General features: G+C 35.6%; 2 protein-coding genes across 4 annotated transcripts; one reads left to right on the top strand and one right to left on the bottom strand.

The window, feature by feature from the left end:
• The first annotated feature begins 61 nt into the window (after positions 1 to 61).
• LOC117650741 (protein NDUFAF4 homolog) lies at positions 62 to 1,375 on the top strand. Its single transcript, XM_034394336.1, has 4 exons — positions 62 to 298; positions 500 to 588; positions 667 to 889; positions 1,026 to 1,375. Exons 1-4 carry the CDS (start codon positions 142 to 144, stop codon positions 1,304 to 1,306), a joined length of 750 nt encoding a protein of 249 aa, XP_034250227.1. The 5' UTR covers positions 62 to 141; the 3' UTR covers positions 1,307 to 1,375.
• Positions 1,376 to 1,449: 74 nt separating this feature from the next.
• On the bottom strand, positions 1,450 to 9,878 carry LOC117650738 (zinc finger CCCH domain-containing protein 11A-like). 3 transcript variants are annotated; one of them, XM_034394333.1, is made up of 6 exons: positions 9,743 to 9,878; positions 9,129 to 9,210; positions 8,892 to 9,011; positions 8,644 to 8,809; positions 8,338 to 8,487; positions 1,450 to 3,163 (listed from the first exon to the last, which is right to left on the bottom strand). In XM_034394333.1, the coding sequence occupies exons 2-6, from the start codon at positions 9,192 to 9,194 to the stop codon at positions 2,412 to 2,414; spliced, it is 1,254 nt and encodes a 417-aa protein (XP_034250224.1). In that variant the 5' UTR covers positions 9,195 to 9,210; positions 9,743 to 9,878; the 3' UTR covers positions 1,450 to 2,411. The 3 variants fall into 3 exon arrangements, with proteins under 3 accessions (XP_034250224.1, XP_034250222.1, XP_034250223.1); XM_034394331.1 differs by lacking the exon at positions 9,743 to 9,878 and adding an exon at positions 9,538 to 9,694; XM_034394332.1 differs by lacking the exon at positions 9,743 to 9,878 and adding an exon at positions 9,311 to 9,503.
• Positions 9,879 to 9,914: the final 36 nt, after the last annotated feature.

Genomic DNA, 9,914 nt, shown 5'->3' with positions numbered 1-9,914 from the left:
TGGCAATTTTCAACATTCAAATTCATATTCGCTTCCGGTGCAGTTGAGGTATGAGAAATTATACTGTACAGAAAAGCAGAAGCCTCTAAGCAGAAGACAGAACGGAAAAATGGTCAAATGGTTATGGTGAAGGGTTAAGCCATGGGTAATGCTGCTGGAGCTTTAGGGCGATTCGTTACGAAAAAAGCACGTCGCTTTAATGTCGAAAGTAGAACTGAAAGATATTTGGAAAAGAATGTTAAAAACCCTGCACCCAAGCCTGCCGCTACTCAAAGAGAGATTGAGCAACTTCAGCGAGGTAATGAGAGGTTAAGTGACTTAATGGCATATCCGTTTCAAATACTGAAATATCTGTGTGACTTCGTCGAAAAGACTGATGACCAGGCAACTGACAGGTGTTTCAATTTAAAATGTCACCTCACCACTTCTTGCTACTATGCAACATCTCAGGAAATACTCTGAGGTCCAAGATTTTGACTTACTTCTCTCTCTTTTCCAGAAATGCCAGATTTAATGCAGAAAATAAATAAGCGCAATGAAGAACTTCTTACTAGATTAAAGAAGGTTTATGTATCTTCAGAGGATCCGGTAACTTTATTTACTTTGTCGTTTACTTACACAAATCGCTTCATTGTTCCGTAAAGACAATGCTTTTGTTCTCTTCAGCCACTTGACAAAATAGAGGCAGATGCCAATCCAAACAGACCACTTCCTCTCCAACGTAAAACTGAATATCTTGAATATGGTTATGTAGAACCTGAGTCTGTAACGCCCGGACGGTTGACTTTGAAGCAAGCTTTACAATTACTTTCAAAATATCAATTAGATAAAGAAAAGGACAGCATTAAAAGCCTTGCACTTCAGTATAATTTAAGTGAGAAGGATGTAGGTGAGTTATAATAAGTTATGAACTCCTGTGTTTTTTGGTCTGTAAAAATAGGTTTTTACTTAGGGTCTTGAGTTCGCACATGCTGATTAATGCAACTTGATCATATTTTTTTGACATGTTGTGTTCTTTGTTCCAGGCAATTTGGTTGATTATTTTAAAGTTTATACTCTTGTTGAAAATACTGTGCAACAAAGTGGATATGATGTTAATCCTTACACCATTCTGAATGACCCCAATGACAAGATTCCTATCAATTTAATGAATCTACCAGAGGAAACAAAGAAGTTCCAGGCAGCTGTTCAAAAGTTCTCTGATGCTGCCACTGAGAGGTCATTAGGCACATCTGAGAATAATTCCAAGAATAGTTCCCAGGACAAGAATAGTTCCCAGGACAAGAATAGTTCTAAGAATAATTAGAACCTGCTCCTCTCAAGATTACCTGAAGTGCCCAGTTGTTTATAAATATAAAGTAGTGGTGGCAACGTGTTTCTTTTTCTAATTCTACTCCACAATGTATTGGGTTGAGTTACAAGGACAGAAGATTCAATGTTCACTGTAAATTTAAAAAAAAAGGGGGAGTTTATTAAGAAACAAATTGCTAACAAATTTACCAAGAAACACACAAACATTTTTAAAAGTGCTTTTTCCTTCACAAACACACAAAAGAATGTAAATATCAATGAGTTTCCATTTGATGTAAGTGGACATTCACACCTTGTATGGTTTAATATATGAATGTGACAATTCAGGAACCATAATGAGGGCGGCAACAATTTGCAAATAAGAAAAAATGGTCCCATCTTAATCCATGGAAGATGTTATGGGACTTGCAAAATCTCTATTTTCAAAAACTTATGTGCTAACATATCACAGCAGGATTGGGCACAATAAAAAAAATGCAACCAAGTCAACAATAGCTTTCAGGGGAAAAATTATCTCTGCTAATCTTCTTTACTAACATGATGTGAAAAAAAAAAGTCCCTGATAAATACATGGCTTTATCAGTTTCTCACAAATATGATCACTGCAATGCAGGTGAACGATAAAAGTTGAACCAAAACTGCAAATTTTTAAAGCAAAGGGAAGAAAAATTTAAAGAAAGCTATGCAAACAGGTACTGTTATACCTGAAAGAAATGAAAAACAAGAAAAAAGGCTACTAGCACGCCTGTAAATTAATGTCAAACACATACATAACTTAGAAAAGCTAAATATTTATAACTCAACAAAATTTGGCCACAACTTCAAAAGAGAAAAGTAAGTCCTTTACACGCTAGACAGGGGAGTCAGTAAAATCACAGAAGAAATCAAGAGACCGTTGTGGAAAGTCCTTCACCAAAAATAAAAATAGGAGTTTCATTTTAGAACTTTCAACAATTTCTGCCAGCAAGTGGAATATATATATATCTTATACATGACATACAAGAGAGTTTGTGATAACAAAACAGATGAGTCAATTTTAGTATTCCGGTTCACTAGGCCTACTAAGTGCAACCAGTACCTTTGAATGGAATAAAATAAACTCATTCCAACTCCATCAAAAGTTTATCAATGTCACTAAGAAAATTGTTATCACTGTCCAATTCTTCATATACTCCATCGCTTTTCATGCTTCTCATTAACTTGTCTCCTGTCTCCTTGTCACCTATCATCTCACTTAGTCTCCTAAGCCTAATTCTTTGTTTCTTGTTAGGCCCACTTGGAGGAGATATTTGACGTTGGCGTTTAGAACTTAAAGTGTCACTTACATTTGAATTGTCTGATCTATCAAAAGGCTTAGCGCTAGAGAGTTTTGATCTCAGGTCATTCATATCTGAATGGGATTTACAATCCTCTGATTGTTGGTTGGAATGACCATTTATCAATGGTTTTGCTTGGGAACTAATGTTACATCTCCTATTGTCCATTCCATTTCTGAAATCTGTTCTTCTTGCTCGATTTTTTCTTATTTCATCTAGGGTGAGAACTTGAAAGTCCAATTCTTTAGTCACATTTTTGGTGTTAATGTTTGATTTCTTAAAACTAGATGCATTTGTAGATGAGTTACTGGGTTTCCGCACACCCGAAATAATGCTGCAAGGACTGCCTGATGGGTTTGCAGCTGGATTGGCTGCCTCCCATGCCATTGGTCCCCCAGCTATCCCTTCCCAGTATGCAGCTGATTCCGCCTGGACCTTTTCAAGACGAATCTCCTCCAGCGTCTTTACATGTAATGTCTCCTTCTCCTTCGGCATCTTAGTTGGTGTCCAGGATGGGGCACTTTCTGAATCTGATTCTGCAAGAACACCACCCCAGCAAAAGCCATTAGTTTTTATACTGACTGAAAGCAATCAAATATTCCCTCACCTAGACATGAAACACGAGTGGAAAATAAAATTACAAGCCACTGCCACACTGATTAAGCTTCCAAGGCCAACTATTGGGAAGCATTTTCAAAGTACTGTCATGATTTTAACTAAACCTGTCAAATGAAAAATGAAACTGCAATAATCAATATGAAATAATATGATCCCATTGAATCAATCAACATTGAGTTGATCAACAGATGCTTCCAAATTGAAATGAAACAAATGCATGACCAATATTGTGCACTAATAGTCAAAAGAGGTGAATTCTTGCAGTTCAGAGATGAAAAATGCAAAGTCAATAACACATAAAAGAAACCCAATGATGAAGAACAAAGAAAAACAAAAAGTTGATGAGGCCATTTATATTTATTATCAACCTCTCCTTATGACTATCAGGGGAAAGAAAAAGACAAATCATAAGGTTAACATAAACACAAAGGTCGAGTTGTTTCGACGGAGGTGATGGCATCTCTAAACAAAATAGCTTTGCACATTAACCAAGGAAAGCAATTTTTAGATTGACATATTACCTAGACATACAAAAGTAAGGCACACACACTTCATAGTAAATCTTGGTCAAAAACAAAACAAGAAAACACTCACAATAGCAGAAGTTTGAACAACGTTTAAGGTCAACCTCTCACCAAATCCATAAAACATTTTTATACGTATTTTTAAAGGGGGGGAGGGGCATATTTGAAAATGTACACAGGGTGCAAAATAGCTCTGGATTTCTGCTGTAATACCTTTGGCCTTTGTGAGTCAATAGCTTCTTGGAACGTTTGAATAGTTTAAAGTGAATAGACATTTCTTATCATTCATGACACAGAAGATTTAAAAAATCGGTTCAAACATAGCAGAATTCAGCAGCTCCTCCTCCGCCCCTTGAAAAAGAGAGACATAAAACAAAGGGAGTGGAAACTTAATATTTTCAGTACTGAATAGAACTCAAATACTTTTATTAAGATGGTGGTGGATGTTGATTTGGAGTGACAGTGTTTTAAGGAATTCAGAGCTATCGGTACTAACTATCAAGTCACAGAGTCAAGCCTTTTCAATGCAAAAAACTTTCATAATTTGCCCCTTTTTAAATTGACAAGGGTTGACCGACAAAATAGCCTATACTACTTTTAGAGGTAGACAACAGGTAAAGTGCAGCAAATTTTCTTCCTCTCTTTTCTATTAATTACAATTGCTCCAGAATGGTTCTTTGGTCAATGAAAGATGGGCTTTTGAATAATGCATCCTCCAGGTACCGTATGGAGGTATAAGTTGACTCTTTCCAAAACCAGTGTGGGTATGCAGGCCACCCTGCAAAGTTTTGCTACAATCAAGAGATCAAAATGCAATAGCTACCTCACAAAGTTGGGCAAGGAAATTTTTTTTGCCACAATTTATAAATCTGCAGATCTTACCAATTTACAGTACTGCACTACAAACCTAACTGTCTGCTAAGTACACACTTACAAATGCATGCTTGCAAGTACACACTTAGAAACGCATGCTTGGCCAAGTACACACGCCGTATAACTCCATGCTTCAAGCATGCGTTTGTAAGTGTGTACTTGCAAGCATGCATTTGTAAGTGTGTACTTAGTAGACAGTTAGGTTTGCAGTGTGATTGTCATTAAGTCCAACAGGCTACACTAAACAAGCATTTTGCAAATAAATATCCATATAAGTATTGAGTAAGAATTTAAACTTTAAAGAGAATCCATTCTACCGAGAACATAAAATCGAGAATCAAGACCCTGTTTACAAAAACAAAAAACAGTGCAATGCTTATTTCATGAAAAAAAAAAAAACAATGCAGCTCTTCAAAGATTGCAATAATAATGTTTATGAAAAATACCATATCCAGTGTATCATCACTCTTTCAAGCTTTCAAGATAGCTGAAAAAATTAACATTACCACCAATTTGAACTTTACAAAGTTAAACTTAATAAAAGGCTAAAATTTATGATAAAGCTACACGGAAGATAAGAAAAGCTGACTAGTTGCAAGAAATACGCAAATTGGGCAGAAGACATACAGATTTGCTAAAAAATCATCAGAGATGGGATCCTCAAATGACTTCAATAAGACAATTCTATCAATACGATATCAAATTGACATCATTGACCCATTCCTGAATTAGGGATAAAGTTGAGATTCTTGAAATACACAATGGACTTGAAGTTTGTTAGTCCTTAGCAACTTCAAATCCATGCAAACTTGAGCAAACCTAGACACAGTTTGAATTGTTATTAAACAAAAAGGAATCAATATTAATTCAAGCCCATTTTGACATATTAACAAATCCAATTTTTAGATGAACCTAACAATATTAAGTTTGTAATAAAATAGCCTATTCGTGAAGAAAATTGTGGAGCAACTTGACACATGCAGGGGATAAGAAATATGCAAATACAGCAGTACCGAACTGATTTTCTTCAAGAACAAGCTTATTTTAGTCCAAAATCAAGCCAACAAACTTAAAAAAAATTAAGTAAATTAAATAAATAAGTTGATTTGTACAACAAAGGAAAAAGAAATGCTTCCGATATGACATCATAGCATTGCCAAAGTAATTTCCAGAAGAAATTTAAGACATTCTGGAAGAAATTGGCATGGTAAAAAGATACCTTCAGTTGAAATACATCAAGACAGCATCCAAGTTCTCTAAATTGAGCGTTTTAAAAAAATAGCTGCACAAATGACCAAATATCAATACTTTAGGTAAATGCCTAAAATATCATGTGGTTGGTTCTACACATGATGAAAGTGTTAGAAAGTAGCAAAATCACAAGAAGGAAATAGGCAGAATAAATATGAGAGGATGGCAATAGTACACCCCTCCGAGCACAAGGACATTGAAGTCCGTTAAGTCACTTAAGAAAGAAAACTTATTATTACATTGCAGTCATGACACAACAACTTGCCACTCATTTGTGAAATCTTCAATCCCCACATAAAATTTATTCAAACCCTGAAGAAAGATCCACAGGGGCGCAACGAAAATTTAAGACACAAGAAATGAAGGAAAAAACAGGTTATTGCATTGAAGTCTGGTAAATATGGCTTTTAAGGTAAGGATCCTTGGTATACCATTCTGAGAAACACAAGACAATAAAAAAGAATTATGCATAAAATACAACAGAAAATATTCATTCCTTACAGAAGAAACATTGAAAACGCAAGTTTCATTGGTTTCATTGAAATAAGGTATCATCAAGTCACTTCAAATTCATTTCACTTTTCTTCTTTCCAATGCAAGAGATTTTGGAAAGTCCAAACATATGTGAACTAGAAACTAGATGAACAGTGTGATGCTGTATAAATGATAGATAGTTAAAATATAAATATAGATAATGATAAATATTTACACATATAGAGTACTATCTGTTACTCTTAGTGCTAGCTTGTCATTCACCAACACTCCAAGAAAATAGGGAGGCCAAGAGACATTGAGAAGATAAGACCAAAAATTTCTTATCATACTATCTCAACTTTTGGCTCTATAAATAACAATCAACACGCCTCAATTTTTTTTAAAAAAAGAAAAAAATGTGAGGAAAACACACATAAAAAATTCAGTCTGATCAAACGGCATTGTTGAAGTTATTAGGCTAGTCCCATAATAACCAATCTATTGCATTTAATATAAGGGAACTTTCTTTCATGTTCACACCACTTTCATTGTGTTTGGGTTTGTCTTGAAAAATACTCCACTTTTACATCTGATAAGCTGAAAGCAGATATCATACCAAGGACCTAGAGGCTTGGCCTGATACGCACAAACCCTATAATTCCAAAAACTTTCACTTTGCTCACTTTAAGAGGTCTGCTCCTTTCCAATTAACAAAAGTAAGAACAGCAATAAGACAGCAACAGTACGAATAAAAGTTTTCGGAACGCCATTAATAATCAGTTTTTGGAGATCAGACAGTTAAACTACAGTTTAACTGAAGATGCAAGTTTGTTACAAAATTGAGAAGAGAAAAAACTGAAAAGAAAGTATTTAATCAGAAAAAGAAAAAAACAAGAACACTAACACACGTTCGAGTGAATAGATTATGTGCACGCACAAATTAAAATGAATCTAGAGAACAAGACTGATGAGAAGTCTTTGAGAGATAAGAAGTGCAGATTCAAGGTGATAAGGTTGTTGATATTCAAACAAGGTTTGTTTTTTCAATCTCAAAATACTTTCTTCTCCAAAAGTGTAACATAGAATTACTATTAAAAATATCAGAAAACTTAGGGAAAGGCCAAAATAAAGTGCCAGTGTCATGACCCGAACTTGAGCTGAGTGAGATTGGCTGTCAGTCAATCAATTTGATTTGAGGGAGCAGTGACCTTGCCCTTCAAGAAGTGGGTTTCCCTAGTCCATTTTGATGGTCACAGCTGAATCATTAGAGTCATCTCCAGTACACTGCATCCACATTCCAATAGTACAAACTCTTGTACAATTGGAGTTAGAAGCTAACCCTTAATTAAATGACACTTAGCTCAACAGTGCTCTGTCCACCTTAAAATAATTTCAAGGTGGTGAAGAACAAGCAAATGTTGATGGAAGACCACACTCACCTAGATCCAATTAATTATTGCACTTGATACATTCAAACAAATGTGACTCAATAACAGACACATATAAATAGGAGAAATGAAACCAAACAGAAAGAAACGTCTAATTTGATTAATAAATAACAGATGGAAAAAGTACAAAAATTTGAAAGAGTAAATAAAGGGGAGAAAATGCTAGTGAACTGGGCCTACTTTTTAAATAATACCAAACACGTAGGTTAAAGTGAGAACACTCTTCTTATATTTTATCATGTAAAGAATAGCAAGAGAGTATAGCGAGAGAGTAGAATCAACAGAAACATACTAATTGATTTCTCTTGCATACTCTTGATCTGTCCTCTATTTTGGCACTTAATTGAATAAATTTCCCAGAAATTTCATATCATGAAAGAGGTTCAGCAATGTGGGGTAGAGAAGAACAAACATTGAATGTGATTCTTGATTTACCTTGAAGGCTATGAGAATACAACAGCAGAAAGGAAAAACACACACACTCTACAAATGTGAGATAAACCTCTCAAAACAATCGCATACCTTCTTCAAAGTTGACTACAATTGGTTCAACGGCAGCTGGAGATGAGTTGTAGCTTTCAGCTGCACCTTGGCTCACACGCCGTGATGTTTCAGCAATAGGTGCCTCAGGTGTGGATGTGGACTCCATACTTGCAGCACCTTCCAATTTAGCTGTAAAAACCAAGCACAAAGATAAAAATAAAAAATGGTTAATTTGATATTTTTTAGACAATAATTCAAGATTTTAATTTTTCTTGTTTGAAAAAAAGAAAATACATATGATAGCAAAGCTGGTTTAAAATAATATAAACTGCTCAGAATATTTACCATTCCGCCAGTCTGGCACTGATGTTTCTGGTTCTTTGTTGGAGCCTTCTGGAGAGTTGGGAAGTTCACCTTGTGTTGATTTAGATTGGTGTTTGAATGCGCAATGAGCTTTACGACAGCCTCCTGGCTGCTTTTCCCAATAGCATGGGATTTCTTTCCTCTTTTTCTGTTTGAATGCAAATTAAAAAACATTTGAATTACGACCCAATAAGACAGTCATGAAGTTAGTTCAAACAAGGACTACTTACTTTGAGTTCCATGTGACGTAGACTGCAATGTGCCTCTGTACAATTGCCGTCCTTCCATTTCATGCACACATCTTCACAGCCAAGAGCAGCCGGTTCATGTCGAAATTTGCAGAAATTTCCCTGCGGTATGAGATGTTAATGAATTATTGGATTCAAATGGTAATAAAAAGGATCCCAAAGAAAAACGTATCAAATAATTGAATGTCTTGGATGTCACAGAAATTATTCGTTCCTTACCCTAACACATTCAGAATAGAAATAAAAATAGCAGTCAATATTCTTCGATTTCTGATCCATGGCCATGTTGCTTGAAAAGTACCTGAAAAGGAAAATGCAGGCAGACATGAAGGAAGCAGCTTCGGAGTTTGTGACATAACCTCAATCCAGTGTGGTAATAAAACGAATGGAAATGTCTGAACCTTGTGACACAGAAAGAGCAAACTACGTGCACTAAGAAAAGATCTCCAGAATAAGTAACTTTAGACAATAGGCATAAAGTTAGAGACACGACCCGAGTAAAATCTTGTGGGGAAAATGTGGGGCAAATCGTCTGTTCCTGGATAGTGTCCTGAACTCGTGGCACAGAGTTTACATTTAGGATGGAGGAGTAAACTTAACATCATTTGGTTGTGTGCGAGTACAGTACCTTCAAAATAGTGTAAACAGTTACAAATGAGTTACATTCAATCCAACCATAAGGTATCTTTTAAAAACATATCACTAAGAAGAGGTATTTTTCTCTCTTCCCCTCCCACTGCCGCCCACTCTCCTTACTCTCTCTCTCTCCCTCTCTCTCTCTCTTTCTCTCACATCACACACACACACACACTCTCTCACCCACACACACTTACTCCGCCCCTTTCGCCTTTTCTTCACGAAAATATGATTTCCTAAGTTCAATAAATGGACGATATAAAAAGCGAAGTCCTACTAAGTGACATTGTTATTATTGCAACTTTTACAGCCATTTTTGAGAAAAGAGGCGAGGAAGCTAAAACTAAAAAGAAGACAAGGAACCTAACA

This window comes from Thrips palmi, unplaced genomic scaffold (genome assembly GCF_012932325.1).
Source record: "Thrips palmi isolate BJ-2018 unplaced genomic scaffold, TpBJ-2018v1 HiC_scaffold_5, whole genome shotgun sequence".
In the NCBI taxonomy this organism is placed as follows: Eukaryota; Metazoa; Arthropoda; class Insecta; order Thysanoptera; family Thripidae; genus Thrips; species Thrips palmi.
The sequence above is the reverse complement of the archived record's forward strand: the minus strand, read 5'-3'. Positions and strand labels throughout refer to the sequence as shown.